Source organism: Melampsora larici-populina (genome assembly GCF_000204055.1).
Source record: "Melampsora larici-populina 98AG31 unplaced genomic scaffold MELLAscaffold_45, whole genome shotgun sequence".
NCBI lineage: Eukaryota > Fungi > Basidiomycota > Pucciniomycetes > Pucciniales > Melampsoraceae > Melampsora > Melampsora laricis-populina.
In genome coordinates, this window is record NW_006768809.1 from 97,177 (window position 1) to 118,183 (window position 21,007).

At 41.5% G+C, this 21,007-nt stretch overlaps 4 protein-coding genes across 4 annotated transcripts; 1 reads left to right on the plus strand and 3 right to left on the minus strand.

The window, feature by feature from the left end:
- Positions 1 to 1,088: 1,088 nt before the first annotated feature.
- On the minus strand, positions 1,089 to 3,124 carry MELLADRAFT_75524 (ATP-dependent 26S proteasome regulatory subunit; the record flags this gene model as incomplete). Its single annotated transcript, XM_007414787.1, has 9 exons — positions 1,089 to 1,217; positions 1,357 to 1,524; positions 1,594 to 1,717; positions 1,782 to 1,806; positions 1,883 to 1,935; positions 1,994 to 2,119; positions 2,204 to 2,649; positions 2,718 to 2,880; positions 2,961 to 3,124. 9 exons carry the CDS (start codon positions 3,012 to 3,014, stop codon positions 1,195 to 1,197), a joined length of 1,182 nt encoding a protein of 393 aa, XP_007414849.1.
- Positions 3,125 to 4,079: 955 nt separating this feature from the next.
- MELLADRAFT_91721 (uncharacterized protein) lies at positions 4,080 to 6,048 on the minus strand (the record flags this gene model as incomplete). Its single annotated transcript, XM_007414786.1, has 8 exons — positions 4,080 to 4,133; positions 4,220 to 4,693; positions 4,780 to 5,188; positions 5,257 to 5,331; positions 5,409 to 5,512; positions 5,581 to 5,586; positions 5,691 to 5,744; positions 5,854 to 6,048. The coding sequence occupies 8 exons, from the start codon at positions 6,046 to 6,048 to the stop codon at positions 4,080 to 4,082; spliced, it is 1,371 nt and encodes a 456-aa protein (XP_007414848.1).
- Positions 6,049 to 8,730: 2,682 nt separating this feature from the next.
- Positions 8,731 to 9,262, plus strand: MELLADRAFT_91722 (uncharacterized protein; the record flags this gene model as incomplete). Its single annotated transcript, XM_007414662.1, has 3 exons — positions 8,731 to 8,972; positions 9,040 to 9,134; positions 9,210 to 9,262. The coding sequence occupies 3 exons, from the start codon at positions 8,731 to 8,733 to the stop codon at positions 9,260 to 9,262; spliced, it is 390 nt and encodes a 129-aa protein (XP_007414724.1).
- A 3,223-nt stretch (positions 9,263 to 12,485) lies between these two features.
- MELLADRAFT_123335 (uncharacterized protein) lies at positions 12,486 to 13,143 on the minus strand (the record flags this gene model as incomplete). Its single annotated transcript, XM_007414785.1, has 4 exons — positions 12,486 to 12,617; positions 12,685 to 12,820; positions 12,896 to 12,982; positions 13,043 to 13,143. 4 exons carry the CDS (start codon positions 13,141 to 13,143, stop codon positions 12,486 to 12,488), a joined length of 456 nt encoding a protein of 151 aa, XP_007414847.1.
- Between the last annotated feature and the right edge of the window lie 7,864 nt (positions 13,144 to 21,007).

The following is a 21,007-nucleotide window of genomic DNA, read 5'->3' on the forward strand; positions in this document are numbered from 1 at the left end:
GAAGCTCATTATGTCATTCAGCGCGTGTGATCAATTCAAGATGTCTCGCAAGATCAATTGTAGATGGTGAAGTTTGAATTTGTGATGTGCAGGCGAGCTTGGGGCAAATAGATAGCGTCGAATGTGTGTTTTTTTTGTAAAAAAAAAATGTGTCTGAAAGGCAATGAAATTGAATCGCCGTTCAAAGGCGCGAGCCCTCAAGTTAAATACAACATAATTTACAACAGGAAAAAAACGAAATTGTAACTAGAATGATGCGTTTCGATTCTTAGGTTGTTAAATTTGTAGGATAACAAGTGTCGAATGAAATATTCACGAGAGTAAACAATTGAGTAAGAGTTTCATGCATGAGGTTGGTTGGGTAAACCAACTTCAGCAGGAGTAAGTTCGCGTGCGGGTGGTGAGGTATGAGTCACGACTGTATCTAAGAGGCTAAATAGTCCGTCGACAGGAAGATATCTGGTGGAAAATAAGATAGAAAGAGTCATTGGTTTAGCTCTGGGGTACTTTCGTTTGGGGTGCTGTGGATGTCTACTCACTGGGCGACGGCTGAGACAGGTTCGGTAGTGATGCCTTGTTGTGGGGTAGGTGTACCCATGACATTGGCGGTAACTTTTGGCAAAGAAGAAAGAAAAATGTAAGTGGGGATGAGCCGAAGAGTACTGTCAAGTGGTTGGAAAGGACTCACCGGCCAAGAATGCTACGGAGACGAGATTGAAGCTTTGCATGTTGATGTGTGAATTTATATTGTTGATGAGATGGTAAGTGGTTGTGATGGGGCATAGGTTTCCCCATGACCAGTCTCCTTATATCTCATCGAGCATCACTGCCACTGGAGGGTCTGGTAGTGGGTGGAGGCTATGGTTTGGATGGCTTTAACCGGTCGAGATTTGAAAGCCGGCCAAGAGCCAGTCCAGAAAGAATAAATCGATCGCCCCCAGTCAGATCACAATGTAATTCGACTTCTTGACCACAGATTGGGACTGCATCTGACTGCATCACTAACACCAAGACTGAGCCCGCTGCCCCCAGCGTTCACGGTCTGGAGGCGATGAAGGTGGAGGCCGTCACCTCCATCGGTTGAGATGTAGGCACAGCATATCATGGAGCCAAGCGACCCACATGTCGGCAATCATACGCATCGCTCTAGAGGAGCCATGTATTACAGCTAGTCACAATCTTTACATCAACCTATCAAATATCACCATACTCCATCTCTGAGGATACAAAAATAAAAAATACAATGAAGGCAAACAACAATTGAGAAGTAGAAATCAGATCAAGTCCAATATTGACACAAACCAATGAAATCAGCAACGAGAAACTGTCATCATACTCAAAGAAAAAGCACTTAACTGGTCTCATGCTTTTTCGATTCCTGGATCTTCCTCACAGCCTTATTCAAATCATCCTGCACAATGTAGTCTCGATCGTCCCTGATAGCAAACATACCTGCTTCTGTGCAAACGTTCCTCAGATCGGCTCCGTTGAAGCCTTCAGCCAATTTGACAATAGCTTCGTAGTCTACATAAAACCACACGACATTATGAAAACTCGAAAGAAAAGCAAATATAAGAAAATATTTGTACTGACCTATTTCACCATGCTTCTGGATGGGCAATGCGTGGATCTTCAAAATCTCCATCCTCGCAACTTCGTTAGGAAGAGGGATTTCTATCTTTCGATCCAGTCTACCGGGCCTCATCAAAGCAGGATCCTGTGGAACGATCAAAAATGGTCACTACATCTATTCCTGCAACGTGAGTTAGGTCGTGACGCACAAGGGTGTCCGGTCGATTTGTTGCCCTATACATTTCATCATCAGATATGGCTACATGAAATGAAAGATACAGCAAATCTGCGCCAATTGATCATGACTCACATGATAATCTTAGTCTTGCCTAAATAGTCGAACCCGTCCATCTGATTCAGTAACTAATAAAGATATTAGAGTTAGTGATTGTTGAGACTACGCAAGGTCTCAAGGACCAACCTCCATCAAAGTCCTCTGAATTTCCCTGTCTGCACTAGTACCTTCGCTGAATCTCCTTCCTCCAATGGCGTCGATTTCATCCATAAAGATGATACAAGGCTCGTGTTCCTTGGCATAGCCGAACATCTAGTTTGATGTAATGAAGTAATCAGATAATCTCCAGTCATCTGCAGCACTTGATTTGAATAGCTTCTAAACGTTTTGACACACCTCACGGATCAGCCTGGCTGATTCACCAATATACTTATCGACAATAGCTGAACTGACGACCTTTAGGAAATTTGTTGAAAGAGTATTTGCGACAGCTTTAGCCAAGAGAGTCTTTCCGGTTCCAGGGGGACCGTATAACAGTACACCTTTAGGTGGTTTGATTCCAACCCTGAGAAAGAGTTCAGGGTTCATCAAGGGTAATTCGATCACTTCTCGGAGCTCTCGAATCTGATCTGATAGTCCACCGATCCCGGCAAATGAAGCCGTACCGGGATCTTCTGTTGACATGTTGTAGACCATTGGGTCCACTTCACGGGGTAAGATTCGCATGATGGTCAATGTAGTCATATCCAGTGATACTCGTACTCCGTTCTTCAGTTTGTCCTTTGGTACAGCGGCTCTGCATCCCACTACATATCTCGGACCACTTGAAGCCTTGACAATGACTGATAGTTGAGATAAAACAATGTGAGTTTGAGGGGAGACCAATCCGTATGAAACATAAAATCCTCACATCTTTCCTCGTCTAAAGCTTTCAGTACCTCTCCAATGATTTGACCCACAGATTGTAATGCTTTGATATCTTCCTCTGATCGATCGTAGTCTTTCTCCAATGAACGAAGCGAGAAACGAAGACGCTTGAGAGTTTCAGCGCTTGTCTCGTGATCTTTCAATTTCTGTTTTTGATAAAGAGATAGAACCAAATCAGAAAGTTAATCCGAAGGACTTGAGACCTGAGATGGGAATGATGACGAACCTTGCGATATGCCTCTAAGGCAACATTACGCCGCTGATCTTCTTCGGAAGACATGTAGTGTAGATTGAAGGTTTAAGGACGAAGATGTTGGATGATAGTCTATTATCTTGATATTTCTTGATTGATAAAGTGTTGTTGCTGTTGACCGTTGAGAATGGTTTGTTGTTAAATTGAAGAATGATGACGTTTGCTCTGTATGTAATACGCGGCTCGACAAAAACCATGGCATGTCAATAACCTGTTACATCTGTATTGGACTGTGAAAGTTTCGATCACAATGACGAATCCGCAGCGCCGAAGCAAAACAATCGAACCTTGGAGAAATCATCAAGACTCAAGTCTCAAGAGAATTCTCCGAGTCCCATCACCTCACTTTCTCTTTCAATCTTATCAGACTTGGGAACAACAGCATTTCGAACAATTACATAGTGAATACCCTTTCACTGGAACATTGTCCAGATTGTGACGCTGGCTCGTGTGAAACACATCACTGGAATTTAAAACTTCCTGTGAGAGAAGGTATCAGACTTGGAACACATGATTGATTCATTGATTCTCTGGTGGATGAAAAACCCAATGGGAAATCCCTGCAAAACGAAAATTCTTAACATAAAACAATCTGAAAAAGCTCTTGACCAGAATCAAGCATAACAAAATTATCTACAATACTTTTTCATAGTTTTTGTGAAAGGTCCAAAATGAGGTCTTGGAATCAGAAAACAGAAAAGATACTATTCTGACGAGTGCTGACACTAGCAGCAGAAATGTTGAACAGGATTGTTTAAGCGGAGTTTTTCTCTCTGATTCTCTATTTCCTTCCCCCCTGTGCTTATCATGGACTCAACAATCAACTAGAGTTTACAAGTAGCCAATATAATTTCTCCTTGAAACCCTCATATTTGCACAATTTCATTAAAAATCTTCACTTTAGGAGAGAAAGATCCAGGTCCGTCTACACGATATTCTACAAGATGAAAAGTCCGAAAACCCTGCTTGATTTTGAAAGAGCCTAAATGTACAGTCGAGAGAAAAACAAGAACTAATTGGTTAAAACTTCAAATGATACGAAGGTTCAAAGAAAGGCAAACGAGAGGAATACACTTGAAAAGATTATTAGCTCTACATGAAGTTGTGTCCATTTTTACATTGGGACTCGTTGTGTCCTAAACTTATCTGAAATTCACATTGTTAAATGATGAAAGTTGAATGAACGATGGTAATCTGATTGATTGTCCCGAAAAGTGATCCACAGGCATCACCTGTTCTGATTCGAGTTCATTTGCTAAGTCTATGGCCTTGAATCTGTGCCCATCTCCTTGATTTGCATACCTCACTGACTGTGTATTACGTATTGTACGAGGAGCCAATGTTCCAGACTGTTCATCACGAAGAAGAACGGTCACATTGGCTATACCTACCTCCCGTGTATATGTTGATCCTTTAGCGTCTGCGTATGTAAAATTTTGCTCTGTTTGACCAAATCCACCACTAACTGTTCCTGAAGCGTCGAACTGTAGGTTGCCATTCGATATCTGGCTGGTATCGATCTGAGTGGAAAACCCACTAAACTTTGGCGGCTTTATGGTACGGCTATAGCCTTGACTAAGAATCCCAAATGATCCGTCCTTTTTGGTCTCAAGTGAAAGAGCTAGAGGGTAGCTAAATATATCACGAAAGCTTGTTCTAAAATTGACAGTCGACTTGGAAGATCCAGCAGAAGCCTGATTGACTTGCTACTCACGCGGTACAGATGTTGAACACAATTTAAAGTGATTTCAGGATAATTATTCAAGGTAAAACTTAGTAACCCGATGCGCACCTGACCACTCCCATTCGGGCCCCACAACTGGGTGTTTTTGAATGACAAAGTTTGACTGAAAGTGACTTTTTTCTTGCCAGATCCGGTGACCAAGGTACTAGAAATCGACAGTTTTCTTCTTGCTTCTACTACCGTACGTACGCCTTCTTTACACATCTCTCCACCTATTGAGATCCTCGGTTCATTTTTGTAACTTTCAATATTCCCAGTAGTACGTTTCCCAGATGGGTCTTTGATGATCGCAATGTTTCCACTGAGCTGGAAAGACTCATTTATCGAGTGGTTAGCGCCTTGGCCTGCTACGGATAGGGTGAATGTATGGTCTTTTCCGTCCGTCAGTGTTGGAATGAATGGTGTGATATCTATCATATAAGTCGGCTGGTCAAATGCGCCATAAGCGGCTATCGGTCTGAATCACGGTGAACAGTCAATTTCAAGTCAAAATATGATGAGTGCGCTTCATTAGAGTCCCCTCACCTCCACCATGTCAATATAATTCCACCAGTAAAAAGTACCGGATACGGATTTGCGACACCCGCCAGCCTATCGTCACTGTGTGATAATTGACAGAAAAGTAAACGTCATGAGTGTCACTGATCCCCCATCATGGAAACAGTTGAAAGACTTACATCCACAGTTGCAATTCTCGATACGGTCCCTTGGCGTTCAGACTATTGACATTGGTGGAATTCGATGCTATGGCTGAGACTGCTTCGTCTAGTGCATTTGTGTACTGGGAATCATCACACGTATATCAACATTCTGAAAGCGATTATATGTAAGAATACAACTCGAGATTACCCAAAACTTTCAAGTAGGACACGTTTTTCGTCAGAGGAGAAGTGTCGGGGATCAATTTTACCATGAATATGTGCATAAATGGCTTCTTATATGTAGAATGTTCGTGTTACCTCTTCTTTTCCCGAACCGCTAGCATAGATCTCAACAAATGCAGATACCGTACTCTATAGTCATGAAATTCGTCGCGCAAGGATAATGTAAAGAGTTTGTAAAAAGAGAATTTACATGTCAGTTGAAATTCATAAACAAATCATCACAGTGAAACAGAAGTACATCTGGAATCTTGATAGCCGAGACTGCTGGATTTTCAGTGAACCTCTCTCCACCAGGTTTCGAGATCGGAAGGATCAAATTCGCAGACTCGGGCGCTGGAAAATCTTCCGTAGGTCGGTAATATGTAGCGGAAAGAGTCACTACGAACGATCCATCGATACCGATTGACAAGTCGATAATGTTGGAAAGCTCCATAACCAAATCAGCTTCAGAAGCAAGAAGTGGCATGTATTTAGTGATATCTTTCAGCCTGTGTATCAAGAGTGCATAAATCAATTAATCCTAGGTGCAATCTAACAGAAATGATCATATTCAAGGACTAATCTTACACGGTCCATATGATACCTCCTTGATTTGGCTCTGCAGTGGAACTGCGCATAACTTATCGCCAGAATGAACTCAGAAAGTCAGCTCTTGTCAAGATTGCCAGCCTGCAGTAACACGATGCCGATCAATGATACTGACTCTCTACCTGGTTGAGGAAAATGCTCTGTAAAGTAAGATAATGCGAATCAATGAATGCGGATACGATGAAGTCTGAAAGAATAGAGCTTTACTAACGCTCAGGCGATCATATTGGTTTCCTCGAGAAGCTACATGAGAAGAAAAATGTGACAGTTTCCAAAAATACCAGAATAACGAGCTGATCAGTTGAAAGCAGCATGACGGTTTGGAAAACGAGCGCATATCCCATCTAGAATGTAGTGAGATCTCCTGTGAACCCACTGGTCGTCAAATTCAGAATCACTGATGCCCAACTGCCAGGAGTTCCACAATTCGTAGGTGGTGAGTACTTTGTCTTCACTGGCGTACCATAACTGTTTCCAAATGTCTTGAGGAAGAGAGATGTGAAGTCCAGAAATGTAAGATAGCTTTTTTCTCTCATGGACTTAGAGGGTGAAAGATTTGTTTCATCTCACATATTCTAAAAGGGTCACCTCGCAAGACTTTCCGCCGGTGGGTACCACAGGTGGCTATGAAAGGAAAATATGACGTTAGGCGAAAGCACATTCCACACTATCAAGTGGGACCTCTCCGGTATCATCTTCACGAAAGTAGGCAAAACCCTCTGTACCTGCTGCACTTGAAAATTGACCAGTGGTGATTCCGAATCTCCATGTTCACTAGATGGATCTCCCCGACTTTCCAGAATTGTGGTGGATGATGGCTGAACTGATCGTCTAGAAGGTGTAGAAGATTGTCCGAATGATATCGAATTCTCATGGCCTGAGTTTGAGGGTAGAAAAAATATACAGCGAGGCCAAAAGCTCAAAAATCTTCGCAGCCTCATTGCAAATCGAGAACTTGGCAAGGGTGAAAAATTAATCCTTGAGTCGCACGCACTTGTCTATTCATCTGAGTTCAGAGTTAATCAACGTGCCTATATACGTTTGTGCAGGCGATGTTCGTTGAGACATGTTGTTTTAACTTTCTCGATGCATCCACCTCCGTAACCAATCCCAACATCGACTACAAAGGCCAAGACGGCTCATTTCGCTCACTATGACGGTAGTGTGATTGTCTGACTGACCACGAGTAACTTCGGGGAAATATACCCCCTTCACTGCAATCCAGTAACATTTAATTTAGCTTCTGCTTCGGCTTCCAGAGTTACCTGGCTTCATACGTACCGAGGATGGTTGGTGAGCACAATTTAGAGTCGAATCGGAAGCGGATGAAGAAAATGTTTAAATTGCGACCGAAATGACTAGTGAGTGATCGACCCGTGCTGGTAGGCAAGCAGCCGACCAACTTCACATTCATCGCTGTCAACTTGACCTCGAAAGATATCAAGCTTTTATAAGTCACCCAAAATGAAATCATTGATAATATGGTGTCTGTGCATGACTCATATAAAGCATGTCTCCACTCATCATGAGGAATCCTCCAACTTCAGAATGCGCCTTCAGAATGCAAGCTGGTATGGGTACGAAGTGGGAAGGAAACTGCGAATGTTATTTATTTTTCGGTCATTGTGTAGAAGGGAAACCATCGAGACCATTGAAATATCAATTTCTTATCGTGAATTATGAAAGTGCTGGCTGTTTGATCAGACAAAAGGTTTGGTCACAGGTGTTTGGAATTGGAAGCGTTGAGTAAACAAGTGACATATACGACTCATATTGTGAAAAGTCATGTGTTATGCTTCAAACTGGTGATTCACCTGTGAAAGTAATGTGCCTTGTCCGAATTCGAATTCTGATCTCAGTTGGAGATCCCAGGACCCAAGATATCATCTTGGCATGATTTTGCTCGGTCCTAATATGTAAAACTTTTTGGTTACATTTTCAACTCCCATCAGCTCAAGAATGAAAAAGATGCGCCTTGACCGTACATAGCATCCCATACTCTCATATTTGTGATAGCGTGGTTAATTCTCAAGCTATGAAGCAAAGTCGTGGCTGTATCGGCGAGGGACTTCATTAAGTTTGGACGAACGAGCGCCTTCCTCTCGTCGTGGTGCCGAAGAACACGGATACTCTAGAAGTGGTAGAACAGGATCAAGGCAAGAGTATCAAGATCATGAAAGAGAAGAACGTGACTCAGACAGACGTACTTCAAGACGATCTTTAGCACCGGCGCGCCATCGATCATCCAAAGGTGATCGTCGTAGCCGCTCCCCTGAAAGGCGAGATGGTCCGGGTTGCGTAGATCGACCACGAGAGCTTAAACCTCATCGATCCTCTCCGCCACGCCATCTTCGCTCACGACCTCGCTCTCAAAGTCCGCCAGCTCAATCCGTTTCTTTATCAGCACTGCGAGCAGCGTTAGGAGACGAAGAACCTGAACCTGAACCCTCCGAAGCACCAAACTTTGCACCCTCAGGAAAACTTGCGGCTGAGACAAAAACAGTGAACGGTGTAGTTCTCAAGTATCATGAACCACCAGACGCTCGTAAACCGAGTAAAAATTGGCGATTGTACGTTTTCAAAGGGAAAAAGCAATTGGATGTATTACATCATACATGTACACCGCCAATCGGCGTATCTGTTCGGACGTGATCGACTTGTAGTTGACATACCCATCGATCACCCATCAAGCTCAAAACAGCATGCCGTTCTACAATTCCGACTAGTGCAGACCCGCAATGAGTTTGGAGATACAAAGAGTTTAGTAAAGTGGGTGAAGCTTACAACTCGGATGCAACCTGATCCTAGTCAATAAGGGCTTCGCTCATCATTCTAGACCGTTCATCATCGACCTTGAGTCAGCCAATGCGACGTTGGTTAATGGCGAGAAGATTCCACAAGCCAGATATTTCGGACTGGGATCGGGTGACGGTGAGTACACTATCATCAGATCTCATTGAACACTGAAGCTCTACTAATACTGATATTATGTCTTCATCATTTCAGTGATCGAATTTGGGCGCAGCACCCGTGAATACGTCCTCAGTCCTGAGACCTAGTTATCATAGTATCTACAACTGCCGGATGTATTGATCTGCATCTTCATTTTAGAGTGTATAGTAGGGTGTGAAAAGTTTGCAATTATCCGAGGTTTCATCCTACTTGCCGTAGTTTTCCTGTTCCGGATGGGACAAACATAATTCGAGATACCAGCGGATATTGAATTGCATACTTTCTTAACATTTCTTTGGCGATGTGATATTTTCTAGGGCTGCAGTATATCATATTCGCACCGAGCGCTTACTAGGAGTATCCACTTACGGTGGGAGGCAGACTTTGGATTGTCCGACAATTCCAACATCTTCAATCATAGGCAAGGCATCAATTTCACAGTGCCGTGATTATGATATTAGCTGTTTGAACCGCATCATAGACTACAGAAAGTATTGTTCGTAATTTGTGCAAATAAGCATGTGGAATGTGAGCTGTTTACATGGAGTTGGCTGTTTGGCCTCTCAATTCTTGACGCCCATTAGATTGACGTTTTGAAACTCATCAAATTCGAGTTGGATAACCTACCTCTGCATCTGTTGCCTTTTGATCAATGTAAAGTTGAATTATGGTATGGTCTTTCCCGTCAATAGTAACTCAAACCTAGTGCCCCCAGTTTTTCTCAATAGTGGGGGCCCCCCATTACTGAGCAAAAACGCTCGGGACCTCTCAAGATTTCAAAAATTGAAGTAGCCCCAACTCAGCCAGTAGCTCACTCAATTTTTCTACTTGTCTCTATACTAGTCAATCCCCGTCTGTGCTCTTAGATTTCTGGACTTCACTTCACTATACATTGTAAATCTTTCTGCTATTATTTTGAAAAAACGACAGTAAATCTACAACCCCGTCACTGACTTTCTTTACAAAATTCTTATATACAAACATGCTCTATGTACACCAAAACACACAAATATTTTCGAGAAAGGACCAAGAAGCTTATGACAAGAGTGGTTATATGACAAGCACATTGATCAAAAGAGACACAATCAGTACCCATGACAATTTCAAGATTGAAAATGAAGCACAGGGTCCAAATCTTATACTCATGACACATTAGCAAAGGAATCATACACCACGAAGACGCTTTTGAGCGGAAGGACGTCGGGATTGTCCGAGATCGTATGCTTCCGTCGGCACCCCCGTTTGGGCTGTCCTCTGGATGTCAGTGCGTGCGGACGTCCGCAGCACACACTCAGGATGCCAGGCTGGGCCTACGTTTAAATAAGAACACCCTTGGAAGCCCGTGGGATGTCCCAAATTTTGATTCCGACCCGGGCTCCTTGGATCAGTTTCGTCAGGATATCCCTTCCCCTGCAAAAAATCCTGACGTCCCTAGGACATCAGCATGTCCTTGTGGTGTACATGTTTGGTATCAAGATAGGTATTACTCATACTGAGTATTTGTTGATTGACTTGGCTCAACTCCAGCCAGGTGTAAAGAGCGTGTTCCAAGGCTGCACTTTGTGCAGCCTGGCACCAAACATACAACAATCTCAACACAATCTCGGAAAATGCTCTGCTAACACGTTGTGAGTGCAAAATTTGGACCCTGTGAAGGTTGGAGTTTTCTGCCAGAATTATGAGCTGAATCTTTTGCATCAGAGTGAATATCAGTGGAGTTTAAAACCGGACTAGAGTGTGAGGATGATTCATGGGACTAGAGTAATGTGAGTCAACTGTTTTGTTGGGGTCTGGATTATTATCATTTTTGGTATTAGAGCTATCTGAGACGCTGTGGTAATCAAAATATGAGACCAATCAAAAAAATCAAAAAAAATCGAATTTTGAATTACATCAATTATATTACATATAGTTTAATATTTACATCATTTTATCATTCAAACAAACTTATCAAGATAAGTATAAACTATTAACAAACAGATTACAAAAAGAAAGAAAGAAAAAAACATAAGAAAAACTCGAAAATAGAGGTATACAGGTTGGAAATGGTTTTTAGGGTAGTAATATTAGGTTTATGGGTTTAGTAGGGTTGGAATACGAAAGAGGAGCATTGTTTTAGTCAGCAACAACTTTAATCTTGGTGGTTGATAAGAGAAAATAGAAGTTATTAAGGAAATGGGAAAAAGTCGAAATTGGTAAACAAGGGTTTACAGGTAGTTTTACATATGTAACAGTAGTATTAGTAATGAATAAAGTTGCCAAGGGTGTTTTTAGGGATTTTCACGGTTGGAGATTACTGTGTAATGTTACAGAAGGCAAGAAAGGCTTAGTAAAAGGTGTGAAAAGTGAAGAAAATAGGTGAAAATAGTCGAAAATGAAGGTTTTCAGCTGATTACATGTGTCAAATGACGTCAGAACATGATAAGTAATAGCTCATTCGACGCAGAATCATCAAATTCATAATGTACAATCTTTAAATCATTAGTAACAGAGGTGTATGACAAAAGTTATAAGGAATCAAAGGATTTGATTACACATCAACAAGATCACAAATCATTAATAACAAGCAATTACATCATTGAAATGCTGAATCATCATAAGATCAAATCAATATTCATTCTAGAACATTCAGAACACAGCATATACACAGCATATACACAGCATTTGATCATAAGAATAGAGATTAGTCATGTTTTACTGGTCAAATTAGTAATAAATCTTATCAGATGATGAATAGAAGATCACATTAAATCATAGTAATGATCATAATGGGTTGATGAGCTACTTATGGCGAAATTTAGGAATGTAGAGAGTGGTTGAATCATTGGATCAAAGCTGTTTACCAGCATTTTAGTCATCTTTTGGTTTTTTAGATGGTAAAGAGGATTTTTTAAGAGCTGTTTACCACTTTAACAATTTGTATTGATGTGTTCATAAACTTGTGTCTTTTGTGCGAAATTATGTTTCCTTTCTTCTTCATCTCTTACATAGCATTAATCATTTTTATCATTATAAACTTATTAGAGCAGTACTAGGTCACTCAAATCAGCCCTTCATCAGAAGAGAAATTTGTTTTATGTGCTTTATATGACACTGTCATTCTGGAATAATATCAAAAAGATATTGAGCTTATTTTTCAACATTTTGACTCGACTGGAATAACACTTTAAATGTGTTGAGCTTATTTCTCTGGTGCTTTTTATCAAGATACTTTTCTCTTATTATCAAAGACCTGGTTATATTTCTCTGTTATCAGGAGACTTTAACAACAAAGTCCAGTTTGTTAAAGATTCTCAGAAAGAGCAGTCTCAGACACCTTCTTTAGATCTATTATATCTTCAGATTATCCTCTTTCAAAGCACTGTATAGCCCTTGTTGTGCTATAAGTACTACAACACCCTTCGAGTTGTATTGATCATTAGTGAGACTGAAAGGGTGTGACTGTGCCAAGATCTCATCGGACTTGTAGAATGTTCAATAATGTGAGTTTGCGGGATGAAACGGCTGAAGAAGAAAGAAATGACTCAACTTGGCTTTTGATGAAATTGATGGTATAACCTGTTCCAGATTTAAGATGATCGTCGCCCGATAAGTCCAGCTTTACCTTCCCATTGCTAGAACTTAGATCTTGCTTTACAACTTCCGTGATGCCTTCAGGATAAGAACTTTTGAGGAAAACCACACCCGCATACAGACCAAATCAATTTGGTATACGCATGTGAGGAGCCAGGTGAACTCACTTTGGATCCCGGTTTGTGATTTGAAGATTGAATTTTTCCGGGTCGGTTGAAGCGGCAGACCATTCGATCTCAATTGGAGCAGATATACTAAATGAAATTGAATTAATTTGTGGCAAAATTCTCAGGTAAGATGTGAAATAACTCAACTCCCAGTTTGTAGTTTCGGTAGGTGACGTGATGTCAAATGCCTTGCTTCCTGCAAAGCACAACAACAAGAGATGAAGCACAAAAATCATTGTCAAAAGCATTCTAAAAAAGATGTGGTGTCAAATGTGATGGTGTGGGGATCCTTTCAGGGATAGATTGATTGGGGATATATTTACTACTATGATACATGAGGAAAAATGGAAGAGTAAATTGTATGAGACAGCCTATAGTTTGATGGAAAAGAAAGACAAAAGACAAAGAGAGAGGTCCATTTTATCGTCCATCTCAACACCTCATGACCGTTTTCTCAAGCAGCCCGCTTGCTGCTCAGCAACCAAGTATTAACAAATTCAATGCACATTTGAAATGACTATGGACCCAAATGAGCTTTCAATCGCTACAAGACCTTTGAGCTTTGCACTTTCACTTCTCATGATGTAGACCCTTTGGGGCTTATTCGTGAAAATCATCACCAGAGCAGATTACTCAAAGGCTTGTGCAGCACTGCTACGTGCCCCTTTTTGTCACGCAGGCGTCGGAATTGTAAAACCATGAGACCATGAGACCTAGTGTGCCGTGTGCGCAGACCCTTTAAGTCTGCTATGTGAAATCTCGATACTTTCAGAGAGACCTTATTGTGTGCGCAGACCCTTCAAGCAATCATCCACCCAGATGCCTCAAGTTCTTCTACCTGAATGATCTGCTATGAGAAATCTTGATGCTTTCAGAGACTTTTTGATTTTGATATCTAGTGTTTGAAATTCCACTGTACATGCGTATAATTTGAATAAATCAACAAGGGATAGGACAAATTACGGTGGCCGACAAGCTATGGTGGCTCTAAAGCGGTGGACTCCAAGGTAAGGCTCCATGGATGCCTGGACAAACACGGACAAACAAACACGGGTGACGGTTAAGGCTTGGACCTGGCACCAGGACTAACCAAGCGGGCCCGGGCCGGTCCCGGTCTTGAGTTTTACTGGCCTCAAAGATTTGCTCTTGGGTCAGCCAGAAGGGCTGAAATGAAGGGTTTTGAGGGATTAGTGGTGATGAATGATAATCTGAGAGGCTCAGAAAGGTGTGAAAGGGACCCAAAAAGCAAAACAAAGGCCTTTCAATGGCTACAATGGCCAATATATGTAATGTACCTGAAATCACCAATTTCCTTGTTGCTGTGACGCACAGGAATTTGGTTGTATAGCTGTTTCAAGAAAGGTTGACAACTTTTTTTGGAGAAAGTTGTCTCTGCAGCGGGTAAAACCAGAGACAAAACTTGATTACAGGTTTAATCTTTTCTGTATTCTTCCAATTAGCGGAGAGACAAAATCAAGTAAGGGACAAAACCTGCCTTTTGCACATTGGCAAGATTTTCAATAAAATTGATCTTTGTTGAAACAGCTGTATGTTTGGGCCGGGTTGGGTTGGCCACCAGAAAAAATGGGGCCAAGTCTGTTGGAACCAAATCACCAACAACACAATTCAAATTATCTCTTCATGTTATGTTTCTATTCTCTTATGTCTTGTGCGCTTAATAAGCAATTAGATAAACACTATGTGATTTGTTCCATTATTTTACTCACAACCTTTTTGTCTAGATTAACCTAACCACAGAATGTATTGCTGAATCTTACTTATCAATTCCTGATCTGAGAAAGTTTTCTTTTCCTTATTCATTATTAAACTTTCTCATACAACACAAACTCATCACAAATTTCTCTCCGGATCCCATTAACTCCTCCTAGAACATTTGATTGATTACCGTGTTGTTTTTGATCTGATCAGATCCCTTTAAAGTCAGCCTGGATTCTGAAGGCCGGGCTGGGCCAGGCCCAAGCCTTAGTGACAGTACATGATGTCCATGGATCCAATAATGCAGGGCAAATACAGCCAAGCTGCGCTGCACAGCAGCTAAATTCTGGGGGGGAAAGGCACAAAACATGCCAATATGACACAATAGGGGGTTTCAAGTTGACTTTTTTTACATATTTTTACGTGATAGTGGGAATCATCAAGACACAAGAAGCCCCGGACCGGGTAGTTTGTAATTACAACAGACAATCTGATTTTCCTCTGATGCACTCTTGACCATCAGAAATAAAAAAAAACAAGAACTTCAAAAATTGGTTGTCTGAGGATATTTTTGAATAGCCCTGAACAAGAGGACCTCAAAAATATCTTGATTTTTGAATTGAGTGATATTTGTGACTTTGGCAATCTTTTTTGAAAAATTATTCAATTAAGTGGCTCTTGATGGTTCCCAATATACAAAAACTTACCCGTTGTTGTAAAATATATATAATTTTTTCAAAAAAATACATTGGTTTTACGCATATCTTTTTTACGAAAAACCTTGCCCAACTTTTAAAAAAATACTCAAAAAACAAACCAACTTGAAACCCCCTAATATACTCGAATAGCTGTACTTTTGACAATTTTGATTGAATTACATTCATTATTAGGGGGTTTCAAGTTGGATTTTGTTATGTATTTTTACACTACAACAACTTTCCTGTTGTTGTAAAATATGTGTAAATGTTTTACAGCAGGACACCTTTTTAGGTGTCCCAAATTAGAAATACATTGTTTTACAAAAAAAGATTACAAACAACTTGTCTGAATAAAAATTACGCAAAATAAAATCAAACTTGAAACCCCCTAATGTTCCAATATAATACTTGCTAAGCCTTTTGCTTCAAGCCAACAACTATCAACTCTTCAAGCATTGTATCAAAGATTTCAATTTGGAATAGGCTCATGGTCACCAATCAAGGGCTATGATGGAAAACCAGTCTGCGGTTGAAAGACAGGTACCACATTCTCATGAAAGAGGAGAATTAACAGTGTCCAATCTAGCCAGAGGATCAAGACACAGAAGAGGTAGAGGAAGAGATCAAGGGTTTCCAAATCCAATTGTCCAGCTCTATGGGCATAACAGCAGCAATAATTTTTCTGTACACAGCAGGCCCAATTCCAATCAATCAGCAGGCGCTCTGTTGGAGTCCACAAGCACAAGGCAACAAAACCCAGCCTTTTCAAGGCGTAAACTATAGATCTATTAATGGGAGCTCCCCAATCTCTGCTTCATCTGATGTGCTGTGTGCTTAAAACAAGCCCAAACCACCTGTCCTTTGGGTCAAGGTGCACAACCAAATTACAATGGTTGATGTCAAGGGTTTGGTGCTCAATTGACTGAGATGGCTTCCTCAGGTCCCAATGGGGATCTCCAGGAAGATGCAGGCAGGGAAAAATGCACTAACCAGATTCCTGAAAGCACTTCACTCTCCTCTCAGGAGATTTTGTTGTTGGCCAAAGTCAACTTACTCTTGAGTTATCTATGTCGGCCTACAGCTGTCTCACTTGTTTTTCTATAGTCTCCCGTTTTTAGACAATCTACCGCTGCAAAACTTGTTTTTCCATATTTCACATCTTTTGTTCTTCCGAATGGGAAATCCGCTCTGTAATCAATACTGCCAACAAAGCTTGAATTCTCAAGATAGAGAGGGTGTTGTATTTTCCAAAGATACTGCACGGCAATGTTAGAGGTGTTCAGGATGTCAATACTCTCACATTTGTCAAGAAAGCATACTGTTGACTTACAAGTGCTGGTGTGTAAAGGTGAAATATCCTGAATGTGGTCATCATAAGCAAGAAGGAGGTGGGCGTCCAAAAGCATTGTTACCTCATGGATTTGGTGTCAGCCTGAGACCCAAAACAGGTGGCTTATGAGAATCATAGCTGAATAAATGTGTGCTTGTGATAGGTGTTGAGGCTTTGTGACAGTATCTTACTGAAGTAGATTCAAGCCTAGAAGGTGAAGGTTAGTCTTATTTGCACAAGGAGTGTGAATAGATTAAGAACCTATTACTCACAATTGTATTTGGTGATATAATTTGTGGTCTTCTTCAGACGGGTACGTTAGTACACCTGTCTCAGGGTAGATCTACTTCTACTTGAATTGATAAGCGTAACTTTATCAAAATAAGATCTGTGAAGATGTTTGATGGAAGGTTATAGGTTCAGATGTGATCATTAAACATTGAGACTTTATAGAATCAGAGCAATAAAACAATAACGGATTTTAAAAGAAACCACGGTATACATGAAAAGAAGAAAGGTATCAAAGATGCATTCCTAATTTAAGTGTTTGGCTGGGGTTGGTTGTAAAAAGGTTATAGAGCTTTACGGTCTAATGTTTTAAAGTGTGGGTTGGTGATCAGATGATCCTCTTTATTGGGATGTGTAAAACCACTACTTATATATCATTGTGCATATCTTGTTGTGATCTAACACACAAGGGATTGTTGCATGCGTTCATAATGGTCCTTTTTTAACCAATGTGATGTTGCTTGTTTCTGATCCCTTAGTCACATTCTTGGAATGTAACATTTACGGTACTCAAAACAACCAGGTCCGAGCTACCTTTGTCCAAAACCTACTTTCTAGATCATTCTATGTCTCTGCTGAAATAGGTTTTTTTTGAACATACACGCCAGCACCTAGTTTGTAAGCTTGATTTCCCACCCCGCTCTTCGGGTCTCCACTCTCCCTACCCACTATTCAGGTCTCCAATCTCTCGCCAGTCCTCTGGTAACTCTTCTCTCTCACCATCTACCCAGCCTCACGCTCCAACGGTTCAAATGACTTCCAAGTCTCCTTCGGATCCGGTTCCCAAACGTGGCAGTCGTCGGACCAAACCAACTACGGATGATCCCAGCGCGAATCCACCTCACCACGCAGCAGTTATGAGACAGAGACAGGTTTCGTGGCTTAAAGATCTCAACAAGGAGGGTAAAAATTCACTTGAAGGCATCGTTCAATGGTTGGGACTTACTTGGGGCGATCAAGACGGTCCAGAAGATGTGATTTGGATGTGTATGAATGCTTCTGATATGATCTCGACCAATTACTCTGCATACCGAGCAGGCATTCCAAGTAAGAAAGAGTGCTCCGAGAGATGTGCCAAGTATCTCGTGGCGAAGGGTTTTATTGCTCGTACCTGGAAGGGCTGCAAGCAGCAGGTACGGCTTTTGTTAATCTTCTTCTTGAATTTCCCGTTTCTGACAGTCAAATCTTCCCACCTAGATTGAACTTTTCGAAACCAAGTTTCGAACTGCTCAAGGGTGGCGTAAACAGACCGGAGCTGGGATCTTGGCGCAGGCCGAGGATGATATCAATGACTTACAAGCCGATCCTGAAGTAGAGTACGATGATGATACCGGTGATGCCATCAGATCGAAGGCTGCCAGTACAACCAACGGTAAGGTTTTTGTTTATGTGTTTTATGATTCACCTATACTAACGTCTTCTCCTACTCCGTGTCAGAAATGTTGAAACGGTTATGTCGGTTTTACGAAGAGCTTGAACCGCTCATGGGTGACCGTCCTGGAAACGAACCACTAGCTACTGCCGAGGTGTTTCACTCTGCCCAATTGAATCCCACCACAGCCAACGCTCCGAGTGCCCAGCCTACCCCAAACAAAACCGAGTCAACTGACTATTCTCTCACTTTGACCGAGTCCATGGCTTTTGATGAATCTTGGAACGCGACCCCCCCCATCAGCCGATCGCCCTCTCCTGATCCTTCCTTGCAAACACCTGATCCAGAAGATATTCTGCCACCCATGCTCAAACGCCCATCGAGCATCAGTATTTCCAGTAGTAGCCACACTCGACCAATGCCCCCTGCTGTCTTTAAACAACCTGCTAGCGAGACTCCTCAAAGACCATCTACCTCCAAGAAGAATGATATAACTAAATCAGTCCGATCATCCTTGCCTACCATGTCAGACTTAAAAGAACTTACTGGAGACCGAAAGAAGGACGCCAGTGACCACCAGGATCTGAAAGACCAAATGGCCACCTCGACTCAAGCCTTCATCTCTTTCCTTGGATCTCGATTGGACGGCTCGCCAGCTAGAAATGACAAGCGAGGCAATGATGGCGAACTCTCTCCTGAAGCCGTTGCAAAAAAAAGGGCCTTAGACAAGCAGCTTGTAACCAAGCAGGCTGAGTTGAGCCTGCTCAAGCTTGATCGCGAACTTAAAGCTGAAAGAGCCGCGGTTGAAGCACTCGAACAGGGTCCATCATTGGTTGACAAACTCACTATGGCGCGCGAAAAGATTCAATGGGTGACTCAGCTTATCTCGGCAGGAATGTCTAAAGAAGAGGCGATGAAGCTTGCAGATGAGATGGCCGCTGGCCTTTAATCGCCATTTGTTCGCGCAACTATTACTAAAATTTTCAATATATCTTATAATATAATTATACTCTAATATCAATTTGTGTGCGCAAGTGTTAAACCAGTTGTTTTTGTGCGAGACTTCCAAAATTTGGTTCTAGGCCTGATATCTAAATTTGTGCGCAACTTATGTGTGATTCTTTGTTTGTCTGCTGGTCGTAAGAAATACAAGGAGTGCTTCCAAATAATTTGCTGAGAACTATTGATGAACACCAAGTGCCAACCAAGTAATTGAAATACTCGGAGCAGATCTTTATCAAGATTTTAGACTTGAAAAGTTTTTCCAAGTCATCAAAATAACTTGGATCAGATCTTTATCAAGTTTTGAGGCTTGGTAGAGATCTGATCGTCTCGGCAAGTTCAAATCTCAGAAGAGAATCACCAACTTTCTTTTTTCGAAAACTCGGCAAATTCAAATCTCTGAAAAAAATCTTTCGAATACTCGGCAAATTCAAATCTCTGAAGAAAATCACCAACTTTTTTTTTATTTCAATTTACCAAACAACATCAAATAAATTCATATCAAAAAACTTTTACTGATTTTTTTAATAGCTACCTAAATAACAATGAAACACTTGCTTGCACTAAATTTTTTAATTTGATTATAACTGAACCACAAAATCGATCAAAACTTTGGTTACAAAAAGATAAGATTGCTTTTACCCTTGCGAATTATTGCGCGACTGCCATCTTCTGAACTCATGCAATAATTCGTTTCTTCTTGCATAAGATGCATTATGATCATAATTGACAGGTAGATCATCTTGAGGTGGGTCATCATCATTAATATCAGCAGGCTGTTCCGGTTTCCAGCTGTCCCTATTCTTCAGCGTGAAGTTATGCAGGAGACACGCGACACGAATCCAGTTGACAGCATGTGTAGCGGTTCGTGCATCCTTTAAGATGAGTCGCATGTCCCGTAGAGATTGGAATCGCAATTTGAGCATGCCATTGCCGTGTTCACTGACCACGTGTTGCTCACTGAGTGCGGTGTTGAATTCCTTTTTCAATAGATCTAATCCATAGGTACGGGGGCTTTTGAATGTTGGAATAACGTTCTGGGTACATGTGTAACCCAAATCGGCTAACAGGTACTCGCCCTCGGAGAAAAATTGATCGGGTTGTTGAGCAATCTGACATAACAAATCAATAACCAATCAGTAAGATTCTTGCTGGATATGCGAAACACCTGTTTTACTTACCTGAGTTGATGAAAAAACACGCTGGTCATGTGAACTGCCACACCAACCGTGCAACGCATAGATGATCCAAGCATTGTGATCACAAACGAGCATCGAATTGAGTGCGTACATGAATTTGCGAGTCCAGAAGTCCTCTGGATTTTTGAGAGGAGCCACGGCCAGAGGAATGAGTGTTCCGTCTATGAATCCAACGCAATCTTTAAAAAAGGACCTTGCGCCAATTTCTTTCTTGATAATCGTTCGTTCTTCTGCGTCAGGCCAGTAGACGTACTGGCTTTCCAATTTCAAAAGGGCCTCAAAACATCTTGATGTAAAATTATGTACACTGCCCTCTGAAACATCAGGACATCAGATATTGTACCAGAACAGAACCCGATTTAATTCACCTACTCACCACTTAGCCCAAACATCTGTCCGATCATGTAAGCACTACCACCATTCCCACTTAATCCTAGCTGGCATAATGTCACAAGCAGTTTCCACTCAACCGGTAATTGAGGCCGCGATGAGCCGTTATGAAACACG